This window comes from Dendronephthya gigantea, unplaced genomic scaffold (assembly GCF_004324835.1).
Source record: "Dendronephthya gigantea isolate DGI-Jeju-01 unplaced genomic scaffold, DenGig_1.0 000001F, whole genome shotgun sequence".
Classification (NCBI taxonomy): domain Eukaryota; kingdom Metazoa; phylum Cnidaria; class Anthozoa; order Malacalcyonacea; family Nephtheidae; genus Dendronephthya; species Dendronephthya gigantea.
The window spans coordinates 715955-735606 of record NW_021163011.1 but is presented as its reverse complement, the minus strand read 5'-3'; the positions used below and the strand labels follow the sequence as shown (position 1 = coordinate 735606).

Sequence of the window (19652 nt, the reverse complement as noted above, 5' to 3'; positions counted from 1 at the left end):
AAATATTTTATTTTCTATACAATTTTACTTACAAGCAAAATCATTATATTTGGGACAACAAAAGTGTAGTGCATTGTTCAAAAAGTGTAGTGCATTGTTCAGGGGTAATCTGATCCAATAATGAAAAGCTGTTACCATGAACTATGACAAATATATATTGCAAAATAAGCTTAGTATGTATATATTAAATGGAGCAAAATTGTTGTTCGCATAGATTTATACTGATAATTAAGTAGCTGTAAATACAATGTACTGAATATAGAAAAGGTAAAATATATTGTGTATTTAGTGAAGTTGTTCATGCATATTTTATATCATGCAGTATGCAATTCATATGAAAATCTGGAAATTCAAATTTGGATCCAAAAAGTTTTCATTTCCAACCAAACATTATTCAATTCCAATTGCAATGTAGATATAAACGGTAGATAGCAACGCGCAAAGCTCCACTTTGTAGGTTTATGAATGAGACCAAATCAACAAATTTAACTGTTTACAAACTAACCTTGTCAGTCCTTGTGTTCGTTTCATCGTTTGTGTAATTATATATGTATCATCCATTCCTTCCCCCACAAAAGAATGCAGTTTATGTTCCATATAACAGATAAAAGAATTGAGCGTACTTGAATTAGTGGAAATGCTAAGTTTGGCTGCGAAATTTGGTAAAATACGGAAAATATAGCCATGTCAAATTAGCATATTTTGTATTACGCGCGGAAATTGTTACTAATTTAGTTACAAACTTCCGGCCGTAAGATTCCGGCTTTTCCCATTCCTGGTTTTAAAGATTCCGGCTTTTCTCATTCCTGTTTTTAAAGATTCCGGCTTTTCTCATTCCTTGTTTTAAAGATTCCGGCTTTTCCCATTCCTGGTTTTAAAGATTCCGGCTTTTCTCATTCCTGGTTTTAAAGATTCCGGCTTTTCCCATTCCTGGTTTTAAAGATTCCGGCTTTTCGCATTCCTTGTTTTAAAGATTCCGGCTTTTCTCATTCCTTGTTTTAAAGATTCCGGCTTTCCGCATTCCTTGTTTTAAAGATTCCGGCTTTTCCCATTCCTGGTTTTAAAGATTCCGGCTTTTCCCATTCCTTGTTTTAAAGATTCCGGCTTTTCCCATTCCTTGTTTTAAAGATTCCGGCTTTTCGCATTCCTGGTTTTAAAGATTCCGGCTTTTCCCATTCCTGGTTTTATCATTCCCCGTTCCCTTCCCCGTTCCCTTCCTTGATTCCCCGTTCCTGGTTTTAAAGATAGCCAATTCTTATCACACAAGACAATTGTTTGTGAAATTTGAATCAAAAAGCGCGCGAAATAAATTTGATATTTGATCGTTATCAGGCCTCCAACTCGTGCGCGGCCATAACATCCAATATGGCTACCAGACGACCAGACAGGAAGAGTGTATATTTTAAAAGAACTTAAAAATACGTGAGTTTAAATGCAAATTTAGTATATATGAATAGACTTTGTAGTTTAATTTTCCCCCACAATGAAATTCATTTAAGAATAATTAATACGAGTACATTATTGTATACTTAATAGTATGTACGACACTATATAAGGATAAACTTAATACTGCTCCAGCCTCCAGTGCTCCTACTATCACTTGCTAGCCTAGCCGCTATGTGTATATCTGCCAGAAATTACTCAGAGGCCCCGAAAACAATAAAGTGCAGGCGGGGGTAGCATAACAGGTATTTCATATTTATTTTTTAGAATATTCATAATTCATATTGAATATTCATTAATTCATATTCTAGCATTACATCCAAGCATTTATGTATAGGTATATTTGGTATAATTATGATGCAGTGTTAAACCTGGAGTATTAAGTCAAATAAAGAACGTTTCTGTAAAGCCTTTCAACAATGTGGAGCAAGTATTTAATCGATATGCGCCGTTGTTTGATGATTCGTTGAGTACGATTAAAGGAGTAGAGGCCCATTTGAAGATAAAGCCAAATTCGACTCCCAAATTCTTCAAACTCCGACCAGTTCCTTTCGCTATGATGGACAAAATTGGTGAGGAATTGGCTCGGTTAGAGAAACTCGGGGAAAAGGTCGAGTTCTCCGATTGGGAAACGCCAATCGTGCCGGTGTTGAAACCCAATGGCAGTGTACGCATATATGTGGGGATTATAAAGTCACCATTGACCCGTGTCTTGACGTGCAAGAATACCCAATGCCTACCAAGGTTGAACGGGAGCGAAGACATTTTCTATCGAAGATTGATCTATCTTCTGCGTATCAAAAAGTTCTTTTGGATGCATGACGAGTCAAAGCAGTATGTTACAATTAACACGCATTTGGGGCTATGTCGGTATACCAGATTGCTTTTTGGAGTAGCGAAAAAACCATGGACATAGTGTTGATTGGCCTACAAGGAGTTGGAGGTATCCTTGATGATTTGATTATTACTGAAAAGAATGACAAGGAACATTTGCGAAACCTCGACACTACCAATGCTAGAGTGGAAAGCAGCCCTTGTCAAACTGCCGACGTACGGCCTCAGGAAATTAATTAAAATCGCGTAACCAGAACCGTTGGGAAAGTTCCTGGCAATCGATTAATCAAGACCGTTGTAACTTGTTTGGCATCGATCAGGGATAAATTAATTTTTAATTCAGGGACCGGCTGTTCTAAGACGATAACGTTAACCCTGGGTTTAATTTTACTTGCTTTTGAACAACCGACCCCGGGTTTTTTTTCAGTGTAGTATTATATCGGCTTTATTTTATTTGGCTTCAAATTGGCTTCATATAGATGGCGGTTAATATCCGCCAGTTGTTACTCCAGTCTTTATAGAATATACTAGCGATGTGTGACCTGGCCCAAGTAAACACAAAAAGACTGGAATAATGACTTCGCCGCTATCTAGACGTTCATATTTTATGTATATTTATGTATTTTTGCTACTTAAAACGTGGCCAACTTACAAATACACTCTGATTATCCAAGTCCGTCAATAACTATATAATTAAAAGTTAACTAGATTTTAATGCAAAAGGCCTCAGAATATAATTCCACTTACGAACTTTCCCATTTACAAGCATGCAGTTTCTCTGTCTTTTTTTTAAATTTCAACTCTAACGGGCGAGTAACAAGAGATGGTAAAAAACATTTTCTTTGTATCGCCACTTTGGACGAAATATTTAATCCCTTTTTTTAATTTGTCATCAAAATTTTCCTAGCAACTACGTTGCGCGTTGGAGCATCTGACACATTTTGGCTTGTATTTTGGATTTAGGTATTGAGGGAGTGTACGTAGGTCGAGGAAGTTATGACCGTAAAATTTCACCGTAAAGTCAAAGCTAACTTCGTCTCTAAATTAACTCTTTGGTGGATAGTTGATCTATTGTGGAAAGGAAACAAAAATCCACTCAATTTGAACGATCTTTATCATGTTGATAAAGAAGACCGCGCCGAACGTCGTAGTGGTCGCTTAGGGAAGATTTGGAGGGATGAGAAAACATTTGCAAATCAAAAACAGAGAAAACCAAAACTTTGGAAAGCGATGATAAGATATATAACGTGGAAAGAATATGGAGTTGTATCATTCTGGTGTTTCTCGGCTGTCTCAGGCGCTGTTTTCTTTCGGTATTTGGTACTGAAATTAATGGAAGCTGTGAATGACAATATTGCGAACGACATGCGATCAAAATATGCGTGTATTGTCTACTTATGGGGAATGATTATTGCATCTTTAGTTGGAAGCTTCAGCATGCGACATTTCAATTTGAATACATCGTTACTAGGAATCAAATCCAGGGCGGCTGTTTTGGGCTTGATTTATCAAAAGGTAATGCGGTAGTAGTAATGTAATAGGGTTTCTCTGTATACTTAGTGACATCAAATCTTTCTCTTTTCGCACACTTTGCTTTTATGCACTTTTTGTTTGTCTAAAGTGCAAAATATATATACATATGGAGTTCACTGTTGACGACATTCGTTCCGTGTGTAATCTTTGAACATTTGCACAAGACTGGTTTTCAAAACGATAGTTACAGTTGAATGGGTTAGATAATGATTAATGATTCTTATTACTGAGTAGGGATTAATGCAACATTTATTTCCCCTTGTTGGACCAGGAACTGGTCCCTAACCGCTGCTAATCTTTTTCTTGTTGTTGTTGTTGTTGTTGTTGTTGTTGTTGTTGTTGTTGTTGTTGTTGTTAGGGGCGACGCTCTTTAAAAAAACCCTAAGGCTCTATCATTACTTGTTTGATCGGATTGAAACTTGGCACAATTATTCTAAGCAATATTCTGCATCGATTGTCGGAGTTCGAATTTTTACTTTTGACCGTTGAAGCAAGCTACAAGCAATTCTTGACTCTATGTGCAGCAAATGATATATACATATCATTAATATTCAACCTATATATAAGTAAACGCAAACGATTAGAAATACATTGTCCTCTCTATTTTTGTAAATACAATGCAGTTCAGAAACTCGGTCACGCAGTTCCTGGTCCACGACAGGGTGTCCCAAAAAAATGAAAACTATTGAAATCACTCATAACAATGCAATTGTTAGACTCATAACAATGCAATTGTTAGAGTTTGAATGCCTAAGCACTCTGTTGGGACCCACAGGTGTATAAATGTTTACCATACTCATTTTTATGCATGCATATGATGCAGTAAAATTTGCTTGTTCGCAAAAATGATATATGGATAACATTATTTAAATGTGCATCTCAAGGACCATGACCTTCGACATGTCCCCTTTCTCTAGCAACACAAAGCATTTAGCATTTTATGAGTTGCATTAAATCCCCACGGGCAGCTGTATTTCGTGAACACAGCATTCAAATTTTAACAATGAGTGATTTCAATAGTTTTCGTTTTTTTTGGGACACCCTGTATAGTACGATCGTACTTGTTTAAATCACTTATGAGCAAATTAATTATATTAGTGTGTCTTCTCAAAATCGTTAAACATGCTTTAAATCATTTCAAAATATACTCCTCATGCAAGAATTTAACCTCACCTAGTTCACAGTTCTAAATGTAAACCGAAAGACGCTCTTAAAATATACCCACAGGTTATCTGCTCATATGAGTTCGCATGCATGCTCCAATCTCCATCTTTGCTGAGAAATATCGGACCTCGGTCTTTTCGCACAAACCTCGCTTTAGGACCTTCATCCGATATTATACCTGATAGAGAAATCTGTCAAATACCGTGTGTCATATATTGAGACCATCATTATACTTTTACTATCCTTAATTAAATTACCTGGGGACTTTTTTCTTTTTAGGTGCTGAAATGCAGCAAAACGACGTTAAACCCTGGGAAGGTGCTGGAATTGATTTGTAACGATACGCAACGTTTAGCCTTAATGGCAGACAGATCTATTCTATACCTGTTTCGTAAGTCGATGGCGGCGTTTCTATACACATGCTGGCTTTTTTTAGTTCTTGGATGGAAAATAATTCCTGGTCTTCTTGTCTCCATATTTCTTGCCATAATTCGCATTTCAATTGCGAAAAGCGATGTGAAGTTGCGACAAAGTGCCTCCGAAGTTGGCGAAAATCGTCTTAGTTACCTGCGAGAATTCCTAACGATCATTCTTACTGTCAAGCTCAATGGTTTAGAACATATCTACCGGAGTAAGATTCAAGCAACAAGATGGTATGTTGAAATGTTAATAATCATAATTTAGGCATTTGAGAAGTAAATTAAGGAGGTGTTTGGGTGCTAAAAAATTGCGCTTTTTCACAGATGCATATCACTCTACTACGATGATGTGTCAAAGTTGGAAAATGTATACTTTATTACTCCCCGATTCAATATTTCGAGTATCATTGGTCTGTCGAATATCCTTGTTTTCGAGTATCCTTGGTGTATTTCAACCTCTTTTGTTGATTTAGGGAGGAAATCAAATTCAAAGCAAAGCGATGGACAATTTTTTCCATTTTTGTTTCCTTCAGTGTGTGCGGGCAGCTTCTTTCGACATTCGTGACAATCGTCATTCTAATATTTACTGACACCACCATGCTAACATTTTCTTTTGTATTCACGACAATTTTACTAAGTCAGAGTATAAGCGATGCAATTCTTATGGAAATTCCTGTCTCAATTCATTTTACAACGGATATTCTCACTGCACTTTCTCGGATACAGCATTTCTTAGAACGCTCTGACGATCTTGATCCCATAATGAATGTTAATCGATCCAACCATATTGGCCGTCCAGAACTTGAAGAATCGTCAGCTAAAGAAAAACAGGCCTCGTTGAAAGCATGCTGTACTCCTTACATTTGGCTTGAAAATTATTCCCGTAAGGTCGCTCATCAGGATACACATTGCCAGGAAAACAGCACATTTCAGTTACAAAATATTTCTTTTAAAATTGAAACCGATGGATTGGTTATTATCACCGGTTCGGTGGGTAGTGGAAAGTCTTCCCTCCTGATAAGTATTCTTGATGGAGATCTTGCTATTAAAGAGGGATCTTTAAAACATTCAGGGAGCATTGCTTATGTTTCGGATACACCGTGGGCTTTTCCAGGCACTATCCGGGAGAATATACTATTTGGCTCAGCTTTTAACGAGCAGTGGTACTTAGAAACCATCAGAGCTTGTCAGTTGGAAAGGGATTTTAGGACATTTCCGGAACAGGACTTGTCACGTATCGGAGAACACGGTGCAACATTGAGTGGTGGACAGCGGACACGTATCGCTTTGGCACGCGCTGTTTACTCGCGGGCAGATATATATCTACTTGATGATCCTCTCAGTTCTTTAGACCCAAAGGTTGCGGACTTTATTTTCAAAACGGTTCTAAAAGGATTGTTATCTAAACGGATTGTGGTTATGGTCTCACGCAAATACTCAAATGAAGCCGACTTCATTGTGAAGTTAGACAAAGGTATGCAGTTAAATATGCAGTTAGAGAATTACGTTGACGTCCTAACGTGGTGATTCAGTACGAGCCCCCACGTAATCACGTAATAGCGTGCATGAAAAAAGTCGTATCCCACGTGATTACGTCACTGGTTGGAGTTGGACATGACGATTTAACACAAGCCTATTGCTTAATAGGAGACCGTGAAATCTTGTACGAAAGTAATAACAGTATTTCTATAAATAATTTGTTTTTCAAAAAACCGCATTATGATTCATCATAGTGTACGATAATTTTGCAGGAACGGTTGTTGCTCAGGGAACGGTGGATGAGGTAAATCAATTACAGGGAATAAATACTACAAATAAAGTAGATCAGGTGATGATGCAGACGGATGACGAAAGTCAACATGTGGAAAGGCATGATGATTTGGGAAATGCTGAACAGTTACGTGAGGCTAAAGAAGATCGACAAATTGGCAATGTTTCCATCAAGACGTACGCAAAGTATTTTATGCATGGAGCCCCTACGACCTTTCTTGCACTAATTTTATTAGTAATTGGAGCCGGAAAAGGTAAGTCACGAGCAGCAGGGAAACTGTACTTGTAAAATGACACCTCCGTTATAGTCATTCCTTCGCGACGCGCGTTAACTAGCGAGCTTTCCTTTATACTGCAAAAAAACGGTTTCATCGCTATATTCTTAACGAAATCCTCTATTTGAATTCAAAATATGATCACTCTTACCATTCTGACCGCTTAAAGGATAGCGCCCATAGTTGACTTGTAACAATGATAACTAGTTGTCACGTAAACAAATGCAAAATAACGTAGCACAAAAGTGAAAATGTGCTCCTTTTTAGTTCTTATGCGCGAAATTCATGCAATACTTTTATATCTGCTCTACCTGTATGGTATTGTAGTATATTTCGTATACCAAACGACATATATGGACTGATCATTGACCGAGCGTGAGGTCTGTGCTGTAAAATATCAAACCGAAGTTTTTTAGCATGGAAACCAATAGAGAATAGAGGATCTTGAAAAGCCATATAATATGATTTCAATGGCCTACAAATGGCTTGTTATCATAGGAACAACATTCTTTTAGGGAGAGAGGGGGTAGATACTAGGTGTAATAACCGTGTCTCAATAATTTTTGCACATGATTGTAGATACGTTTAATAGAAAAACTAACGCTCGGAACCGACGTTTCGATGACATCCTGCTATCATTAGCGAGGTTCAGATTTGATCTCATGCAACTACCACTAACACTACCTTTTGCTGACCTATTCAGCATGTGATTGGTTAATCAAGTAGACTGGTCGCATCTGATTGTTTTTTTTCCCATTTAAAGGTCTCGGTAGTGGTAGTGGAAGTCAAATCTGAACCTCGCTAATGTCAAGGACAGGACAACTTACAGTAAGTTATAAACATACAAGCAAAACAATAGTCTATTGTTCTAGATCTTTCAAGTGAATATAATAATGTCAAGTAAATACTTTAGCACTTATCGAGTCTGATTGAACGTTAAGTGATGGCTTGTGTTTTTTAATTAGCAGCATTTCGTAAATCAGACAATCTATTTTCCCTTGACACTTTTTAAGTACTGAAAAGTCTTTAGTCAGATTAATAAACCTTGGGTCTACGTCATGATCTTTATGAAGGTTTTTACATATTGACGATGAGCTCCGATAGTGTTCTTCTATTCTCTGAAACAAGTGTCGAGTTGTGAGGCCGATATATATTCTGCATCGCACAGAGGACATGAAAATTTGTAGACCACACACTGTTGGTTGATCAGAGAAGGTTTTGATTCTTTCACTCCAGATTCTTTCACTTCTTTCCCTCCACTGATCAACCATGCAACAATGTGTGGTCTACAAAGTTTCATGCCCTCTGTGCGATGCAGAATATATCGGCCTCACAACTCGACACTTGTTTCAGAAAGAAGAACACTATCGGAGCTCATCGTCAATATGTAAACACCTTCATAGAGATCATGACGTAGACCCAAGGTTTATTAATTTGACTAAAGACTTTTCATTACTTAAAAAGTGTCAAAGGGAAAATAGATTGTCTGATTTACGAAATGCTGCTAATCAAAAAACAGAAGCCATCACTTAACGTTGAATCAGACTCGATACGTGCTAAACTTGACATTATTATATTCACTGGAAAGATCTAGAACAATAGACTATTGTTTTGCTTGCATGTTTATAACTTAATGTAAATTTCCATAAGTTGTCCTGTCCTTGACAATAGGGAGTTTGAGCAAGGCAACGAAGTACGAAGACGAAGACAAACTTCACCATTTTTTAACGTCTGCGCATCCTTTGCGCATACTCCGCTTAAGGTCAGCGGTGAGAGTTTAACGTCTTCGTCCTGTTGTCCTGGTTTAGGAGGAATATTTTGACAAAGTTCGTTGTGGTCAGTGTAAATGCATGCATATAGTTTAATGCATGATTAACTCCTAACGTATAAAAGAAAAGGAAAATCGAACTGAGAGCATAATAGTATTTCAACGTGAAGCTGGAACACATTCAATGAACAACGATTATAACGAAGTCACAGAATTTAAACAGTATTTGTATAACAGAGAGCATTACATATCATCTGAAACTTACAAAGCGCGTACTTTTACTATGACCTGTAAGGCAAGAATCGTCTACCGAAACGTGCACTTACATTAGTTTAAATTCTATGTCTATGAATACTTTATATCGCTAGTATCGAGCCGTGAACGGGCTTATTTGGTAGCTATTTACATGGCTACGGAATTTAATCCTCAACAGAACTTTGAAGAACTGGGCGAGTCTGTAAACGAAACGAATGAATCGCTTGAACCAGGCACAAAAGTCAAGATAATCGAAACAAACCGACGATTGGCTGAGGCGATGACTTTGCCACAACCTCAAATATCAAATTTCTCTGGATATCCTTTAAATTATCAATCCTTTATTACGGCATTACGGCATTTAAATGCCGCATCGAATCGAAGACCAATCTTGTTGATTGTTTGTACTACCTCAACCAATATCTTACTGGTGAACCTACAGAATTAATAAGTGGATGCTTATATGCTGATCCCAGTGAAGGATATATTGAAGCCAAACAGTTACTAGACAACGAATACGGGGGTCCCTACAAAATATCTTCAGCCTATATCAACAAAGTGCTCAATTGGCCAACATTGAAATTTGATGATGCTACTGAGTTGAAACGTTTCACTTTCCTCTGAAGAAATGCAACACCGCAATGAAGAGCTTGTCGTATAGGATGGCACTTGATCACCCTTCCAATTTGCAAATTGTGGTTCGAAAACTACGATTCTCTTTACAAAACAAGTGGAGAGATCGTGCAATTCAGATGCGAAAAACCCAACAGCAATCTGCAACTTTCGAAGATTTGGTCAACTTTGTAACCTTGTGTGCAGAGTCAGCTAATGATCCAATCTTTGGTAAAGCAGCGTTGAGCGACAAGCAGAGTGACAGTAAAGGAAAGGAGGGTAAGAGGAGACAAAACTTTTCTAAACAGTCGAGCTTTGCTACCGATGTTGACGCATTCGCAGTACCTACCAATGTTGACGGAGCGGGGTCATCGCCTATTATCAAACCATGTCCCCTATGCAACAGACGTCATGAACTAGAAAACTGCAAATTGTTTTTGAAAAAGTCTATTGATGAAAGAAAACAATTTTTAAAAGAAACGAGGCTCTGTTTTGGTTGTTTTGGCAGTGAACACATGGTGAAAGGATGTATGAAGAAGAAGAAATGCGAAACGTGTTGTAAGCTACACCCGACAACGCTGCATATTCCTGGGTTTAAACTCACAACAAAAATTCGGACAAAGACCCAAGTCCAAAGGATCCTGTTAAGGATGATATAAAGGTGAATAACGGAAGTACCACGGTTCAATGCAACGAGTCAACAGTATTTCATACCATTCTCCCTGTTCGTGTAAGACACAAAGGAAGCGAAAAAGTAATCGAAACATATGCCTTTTATGATAATGGCAGTGATGGATGCTTTGCACTGTCCTGCAGCACTGGAACCTCAACAAGTTCTCCCCAGCGTAGGAAATGGTCCATTTGCAGTTTGTTTGCGTCATGGATGGACAATAAGTGGTCCTCTTCATGTACATGGCCAGAATGATTCTAATGTGATAGTCGCTAATCGAATCACAATCAGAGAAGTGGAACGTGTTAAAGAAATTCTCACACCGAAATCCTTACTTAACACACTTGAGATGGATTTTAACGAACATGCACTTTCCCATCATTCCCTCGGAGATACTTATTCCCACGAAGACAAATTGTTCATAAAGAAAGTTGAAGAAAAAGTCGCAACGTGATGAAAAGTACTATTGAGACTATGTCAAGTTTGTTGAAGATATCATTATGAAAGGGTATGCCGAAAAGGTGCCAAAGAAAAATCATTCTACTGCTGAATCTGGTAAAATATAGTACATTTCTCACCATGGTTTATACCATCCTAAAAAGCCAGATAAGATTAGAGTCGTTTTCGACTGCAGTGCTCGATTTCAAAGGACATCATTAAACGATCTTCTGCTTCAAGGACCGAGTCTCACAAATACATTGTTTTGTGTGTTAACGAGATTCAGGCAAGGGAAGCATGCATGCATTCATGGCAGACATAGAAGCAATGTTTTACCAAGTGAAGTGCCTGCGGCTCAACGTAGTTTCCTTCGCAGGATGTCATCGAAACGTCGGTTCCGAGCGTTAGTTTTTCTATTGAACTTAATTGCTAAGGTTAACCTTATACGGATTGTGGATACTTAACATTTTTCGACAAAAATGTTCTACCATACTTACCCTGACGGGCCTATTCAAACCTAAGAATGTAAATTTGTCCCTTCCCTCAATATATACCACACATACCTACAGTACTGGTTTTGATGACATATTTTTACTTCCTATAGGTTTGACAACATATATTGACTTTCAAGTTTCATCAATGCCACTTTTAACGGAACAGAAGGAGAGGTTACACCAGGCGTTTATTTCGTACCCACTTTATTTAATTCCTGCAGTGTTTGTTACTATGCTTTCGTATTCTTGTATTTGCCTTTTACCTATTCGAGCAAGTTACAACATCCACGGGAAGATGATAACGCGCCTTCTTCGAGCCCCTATCCATTTTTTCGCAGTGAACCCAGCTGGTCGAATCCTCAACAGATTCTCTCAGGACATCAACAACTTAGAAGATCTTCTGCCGTATAATATGATGTATTTCTTCAAGACTATGGCATTATCCTTGACAGCTATCGTTCTGTGTGTTATGACCAACATTTCTCTATTGTTACCTGTCCTCGTCACAATAATCATGTGTTTCGCCGTGTCAAGGTTTTTCTTCAAACCAGTAATGGACATAAAACGTCTAATGTCGGAAGCCAGCGGTCCATTGTATTCCCATTTCTCGAACACTCTGGAGGGACTGAGGATTATTCGTGTACACAATAGACAGAAGGAGTTTATAAAGGTTTTGTTCAGGTATTTTTCATAGCCTAATATAAATGCCCTATTAATATAAGCATAGTAAGGCCCAGTTCATACGTCGCCTTTTGGTCGCGTCGAATGCAATTCAAACTATAGATAGAAATTATAAACCTCATTTAGCCAGATTACGATCACATTATCTATTGTTTGAATTCCATTCGACGCGACCAAAATGCGACGTATGAACTGGGCCTAAGTGCTATTTTGTATATTCGACGCACCGTAAAAAACATCTCTCAATTTAGTCTCACTGACCGTCACCATCAATGTATGTTTGCATACTACACGGCGGCGCGCTGGTTTGGACTTGTCATGGATTGTATTCTCTTAATCTTTTTGATTGCGATCGTGATAACCGTGTTCGTTACCGTAAAGGATTCATCTACTGCAGGTTGGATTCATGACACTGAATTATGTTCATGTTTTTGTATTTCATATGTTTATCATTACATTATTTTATAATGTGCCCAACGAAATAATATTACATGAAGGTGTGAAACTTCGTGGGTTGTTTTACCTTCGAGCATTAGTTCCGACTAAAGTTTGATGCATAAAAAAGATGCCAGGCTGATTTCTATTGAAAGTAAAATTGGTTTTAAAATAAATTAGCCAGGCATGGCAGAATATATAAATATGCTCCACCTCAATTAACGTTCGATTGACGGCAATGGCCTTGACATATTAACGTTTTTACAGTTACAATGCTTCTCTTCTTACATTTCAGTTATTGCTTCTTTGGCCATTATGTATTCATCTCAAAGTTTAACCTATGTAGCAGCTGCGGTTCGAAGTGCTGTCGAAGTACAATCGCAGATGACATCTGCTGAACGAATTCTTGCTTATACGGAAATAAAGCCAGAAAAAGGTGATGAAATCCAAGAAGAACCACGTAAAGAGTGGCCAGAATTTGGAAAAATACAGTTCAAAGATGTTTTCTTCCGTTATTACGAAAATGGGCCGGCAGTTTTGAAAGCTTTATCGTTCCAGATAAATGGATCCGAAAAGATTGGTGTTGTGGGAAGGACAGGTGCTGGTAAATCTTCTATAGTCGCTGCCCTCATGCGAATTGGAGAAATTGAAGGAAGTATTTTTATAGATAATGCTGACATTGCTTATTTCAATCTACAATCAACTCGAACACGCATTTCTGTCGTTTCTCAGTCACCTGTGCTTTTTAACGGTACAATCAGAGAGAACTTGGATCCAACAGGTAAATTCGACGACTCTGAAATCTGGAAGGTTTTGAATCAAATGCAATTAGGCATTCTTGTTGAAAGTCTGCCAAACAAGCTGGACAACATATGCACTGGCAGTGGTTCGAATTTTAGCATTGGTCAACGACAGCTTTTCCATCTTGCAAAAGTTTTATTAAAACGAAATAGCATTATCGTTTTTGATGAAGCCTCTGGAAAAGTTGACAAGAAAACTGCTGAACAAATTCATGAAGTTGTTTATAACATGTTTAAAGGTTGCACAATGATAATCATCTCGCATCGAATGGCTACAGTTAAGAAGTGTGATAGAATTATGGTTTTAGATCATGGCGCTATTGTTGAGTTTGATAAGCCGAACGTTCTGCTCGATAAGAACGGATTCTTTGCAGAACTCGCTCGAATTAGTGAAGAAAAGTCCAACGAAAATTTGACGAAGATGGATCAATGAATTATTCTGTGCATCTCAATGCACCACGTGAGATGCATTCTTAACTGTTTTCGTAACATTCTCACACAATTCTTTTAAACTGTTTAGGCAAAGCCAATCAGAATGCCTAAATTTTAAAGAATTCATGTAAAATGGTAAATAATGTACCTTTTTACCGGAAGTAGTCAAAATTCTGATTGGGTTACCTACCGGTAGGGTGACCCCATCTCATGTAAACAACCACTATTTCTTGGCCCTAGCACTAGGGTCACCCTACCTCCATGTAAACAGGGCCTTACTGCAAATGTGAACAAACCTGCTGATTGGTTTGAAACGAAATTCCCCCAGTTAATTCGTCATTCGTCATGATAAAAGAATCCTCACTGTCGCTACATTACACACGAACATAAATACGGATAGTGTACGAACTAATTAATGAGGCTTTATTTACCTATTTATAAAAGAAGTATTGCAAATTAGCAATAAAAACGAATAAAAATTCAGTATTATAGATATTCCAGTTGTTCCTGATGAGTGATGCCCGTATATACAACTTCACAAAAACACGACTGAATCGGACTGGTGCACATAACGGTAATTTTTGTGTAATTGTAGGTTACGTCAGGGTGTCAAAGTAGAGCAAAAGTCATGATATTTTTTAACTACAGCTATAGGTGATGTACTGTATCTCGTAAACGCATTCGATCTGTAAATCATGCATGCCATCGTTATGGACAACAAAGAACGAGTAAAATATATATATATATATATATATAATATATATATATTATATATATATTATATATATATATATATATATATATATATATATATATATAGTGAAGTATTCAGGCTTGTTGTCATCTAATCCAAAGCTTTCTCATATTGCAGTTATGTTAAATTAAGGCCCCGTTCACACGGTACCGGATTGCTATCGGAGCAGGTCAAATTATGAAATTAATGAAATACAGCGAAGATTTTTAATGTCTGAGACCTGAATAAATATACCAAAAATCTATCAAATTGATAAGCGTTTGTTGATAATCGTTGCTTCGTAACGGGAAACGAAGATGTCGTGGCCAGCTAACTTTGCTTAACGTGGTCGAAAATGAATTAGAACAAACAACGTTGTGAGAACGTTGTATTAAGGTTTAGTCACGACTTAACCAAGAATACAACCTTTGGTCAATGTTGGGATAAGTTAACGTTGTGTGCGAGCTGGGGTCAGGCTAAGACTATGTGGCTAAAGGCTGCTTTCCACTTACACGTTTTTTATACGCACGTACACGTACAAAAAATTTTAAATGCTTTTAAATTTTTATTATTTAACATCTAGGTCAACTAATGCCTACTAAAATATGCAGAAAACGAAGTTCCTTCGATTTATTCACTTGGTTTTTTCAAAGGTAGCATGTACAAGGATAAATCCTTTTACGTGGGTGTACGTGCGTATGAAAAACGCGTAAGTGGAAAACAGCCTTAATAAAAATTTAAAAGCATTTAAAATATTCCGTACGTGTACGTGCGAATAAAAAACATGTAATTGAAAAGCAGCCTTTACGCGTTGTCCTGTCAACCTGTGCCCGCTTCAAACAAAATAGGAAACTGACGTTACGCTTGCAGGTATATCTACATGCATTCAAACATCGCTCGATTATTGACTTATTGGGATGTTATTTAAGACTGGACTTGTTGTAATTAAAAAATGACAGACATTCGACAAAAATTTTGCAGGTCAAAGGAAAGTATATCTAATGCCTTAATCATATAGATTTTGTATTTATACCATGCACGCATCAATTGCGAGCCAAATCCAGTCAATACTGCCGGAGCGTAGGCGTATCGTCTCGCTTTAATTCTAATCAGTTTTAATGCAGCTCTGAATTCGAATGGAATGAAATTAAACGTTGATGCTGATGTACAATTTTCAATAAGTCACTATCTATCTATAACTATTTATACACATTGCTACAAGTATATAATCTTGAACTGACCGACTTAGTTCCCGAATTGACCTATTGAGAGCTGACGAGCAACCGGCAACGATTTAAGTTGTGCGCATTTGCCTCTGTCGTCAGTTTGGGTAATAAATATTTCTGATACATTGGAGAAATAATGTATACCAATCTTGATCACGATTAATAATGGTGTTTTAATAATGGTAACGGATAATGGTGCTTTCTTCTTCCATGGGTGGGGAGGCTCGATTTTAGTTGTTTCCAGTGGCCTTCTATTTTGCTCGTATGGTCTCCGTTTTCGTTCACAAACTCAACAGAATGATTGACGTTTCGTGGATATAGCCATATTTCTGAAGATTGAAATAGCTTTTCCAGCAGTCAGAAATTATTATACTTCCTGGCTTTATCCATTTTTGTATCATCGGGATCAGAGTTTTCTCGGATCGATCTTCTACTACTGCAAGAAAAAATTTGCGCGAGTCTTCTTCTATGCCACCGAAAACTCATTGGCCTTCGACGACATGACCACTATGATATTCTCTTTTGCCCACATTTGTTTCATCAATTATTCGTACGCGTTTTCCTTCGCCTTCAATTTGGTGGCTTTCTCTTAACAGGGTGAATTCGCAAATCTCTTTACAGAACATATACACCAGGGGCCGGTTGTTCAAAAGCCGGTTAGCTTAACCCTGGGTTAAAGCAAATCTTTACATCGATTTTTTAAGCCGCTTGTTTACAAAGTTGAATATCTTTTTTCATAAGTATTTTCTGGACCAATAGAAGTCATATTTTCTACAGTTTCGAAACGAACACGTATCCATCTGATCCCATCTGATCTGTCTTTGCAACTTGTCCACTCCATTGGTTTACTGCAAATAGGGCATAAAAGTTCCACTACTGCAAATAGGGCATAGGTTTTAATAAAGTCGTCGTATGTGAGATAGTGGGATTGGTCGTCTGTCTTTATTCGTTTTCGTTTATAGCTAGAATTACTGGCGATTCCTGGAACTTGGGACGAAATCTCGAATCAGGATGAAGTATTTCATGTTATCTTTGATATGGATACTGATCTGCAATAAACTACACAAAACATTCCGAAAACCATGTCAAGATTACAGGAGATAAGAATGGTGAATTTCATTTGTTCATGCTGTCTCAATTAGCCATTTCCCAATCGAGCAGGGTACTGGGTCTAGTCGCAAACCGCAAAGCATCTATGGACTGTTTGGAGGGACAAATGATTTCGAACCTGTCCCTCCAAACAGTACATAAATGCTTTGCGGTTCGCGTATAGACCCAGTACCCTGCTCGATTGGGAAATGGCTAATATAGTTTCCATGGTCTCTTGAAGGATTCGATGTGTTTGGAACTTGAAGTCCAATGCTTCGTTTTATTTTTACTTGGTACATCATTTTCGGTTGATGATATACTGGTAAGTTGGATCACTTTGCGACGTTGCTCTTTTGATGTTTTTATATATAGGCTGGTATTATGTAAAAATAAATTATTCATTTAAATTATAATAGAGTTTAGGGCTATATGGCTTTCGAAGTAAAATAGGTTGTGGAGTACAAACACAAGCAAAAGATTATCGCAGCCAGGTTAGTTATTAGTGGTTTAAATCACAGATAACAATTGTTTTTACGCCTTCGGGACTTCGGTATAATTATTAAACCTTATTAGGCTTCATCATCATCTCATTATCTATTGTTCAAATTACGTTCGACGCGACCAAAATGCACCGTATAATTGACTAGCATACACCCTTACTGAATACCGTTTGCATAACGAATTAAGACTACAGCGTAATATGGCAAGATAATATTCCCTGCATGTTTATACGCGTAAAAATATTAACACGTAGAAACACTGTACAGGGTGTCCCAAAAAAAAGCAACCACTTAAATATGCAGAACATTAATATAGCTCTAAAGCGCAATAGATAAGCACCTCTGGGAATTGAAAATGGCTCTTAATCCTTCATTTACAATGCTAAAAGTAATTTTAGCTGAACTATGGTGCAAACCCGAACAATATTATTATTCTTGCATATTTAAGTGGTTTCGTTTTTTTTTGGGACACCCTGTAGAAATATTCCTATTGTTATATTTTGTATGCCTGAGCGCTATGCTATATACACACATGCATAGACATTTGGTTTTGAATTTTAAATAACTCATACTGTCATACATTACAATAAAAGTGCACTTTCAGTAAAATCATAGTGAGTATTTGCAGTATGAACACAGTAGAATTTCATTAAATTCTCTTGGCAAAATCGAAGAATCGTCGAAACAATTCTAAATCCACGCTTCTCAACACTTGTTTTTAAAAATGAATTACCATCTTATTATCTGAATTGCATTCGACATGACCAAAATGCGACGTATAAACCAGTCCTCAGTTAGTTCGGTTAAAATCTAAACTCTGGGCGGACTGTACGTTTTTCCCGTGCATACTGATTATGGCCTTGGTAGCCAATCATGGAAACTACAAATATACAAACCAACCGCACAGAAGGGGCTGAAGGCAACACTAAAGGCCCTGTGCATAATAGAGTAAAACGTGAGTGGACGAAAGAGGTTAACAAACTACTTACGGAATGTTACCTTCGGAGTGAATCAACGAAACGAGGATCCAGAAAGCGTATGTTGGCTATTTGGAATGAACGAGGGGTGTTTATATATAGTGCTAGGGAACACTGACGATTGGCTGGGCAAGCAAGATGTATCAAGAACAGAGGGTGGTTACCAACAGTGGAAATTGACGAAATACAGTGTGCAATTGACAATGAAGGTGAAAATGGAATGCAGCCAATGGAAGTGGAGGAATTGGAATTGAATGGATAAATAAAATATGCAATATCAGGAGACAGACAGACTACTTACGGAATGTTACCTTCGGAGTGAACCAACGAAACGAGGATCCAGAAAGCGTATGTTGGCTATTTGGAATGAACGAGGGGTGTTTATATATAGTGCTAGGGAACACTGACGATTGCCTGGGCAAGCAAGATGTATCAAGAACAGAGGGTGGTTACCAACAGTGGAAATTGACGAAATACAGTGTGCAATTGACAATGAAGGTGAAAATGGAATGCAGCCAATGGAAGTGGAGGAATTGGAATTGAATGGATAAATAAAATATGCAATATCAAAAGACAGAAACACAGCAAGAGGAAGTTAAAACTGAAGCCCAAGAAGTAGATCAGGTTCATAGGACATTAGATCAAGAATTAGACAAGGAAGAAAAACACATCTTAAGATATAAAGACTAGAAATACATGCATGCAAAATCCCCTCACGTAAAGCGATAAACATATATTTCCATCACTGCACAATTTGCACAATTCAATTAACATCACAAAAGCTTAATGCATAGTTTTTGGAAATGAATTATTTTTAACTAATTAATTTAATTAATTTTTAAAGAAATTATACATTATGGTATTCTGGCATCCTTATTATAAATGTTGACATTCGTAACAAGAATTGGCGCATATATTTTAATCAAATGCATTAAATTTTTACGCAAAAAGCTCTTTTTGAAGAGTGGGCAATGCAAATTAAGAGGAGATTTTTTAGAAAATCGCGTATTTTTGCACAAAATCGCTCAAAACTTAGCAACCAGGCCTTCGCTAAAATATGCTTTGCAGCCATTTTGAATTTACAAGTTTGGTAAAGTTTTCGTG

The 19652-nt window shown here is 37.4% G+C and overlaps 1 protein-coding gene across 1 annotated transcript; it reads left to right on the top strand.

The window, feature by feature from the left end:
• Window positions 1-1365: 1365 nt before the first annotated feature.
• Window positions 1366-14517, top strand: LOC114523660 (multidrug resistance-associated protein 4-like). Its single transcript, XM_028544655.1, has 8 exons — window positions 1366-1422; window positions 3241-3792; window positions 5254-5627; window positions 5867-6867; window positions 7145-7417; window positions 11786-12356; window positions 12608-12753; window positions 13087-14517. The coding sequence occupies exons 2-8, from the start codon at window positions 3274-3276 to the stop codon at window positions 14022-14024; spliced, it is 3822 nt and encodes a 1273-aa protein (XP_028400456.1). The 5' UTR covers window positions 1366-1422; window positions 3241-3273; the 3' UTR covers window positions 14025-14517.
• The last annotated feature ends 5135 nt before the right edge of the window (window positions 14518-19652 follow it).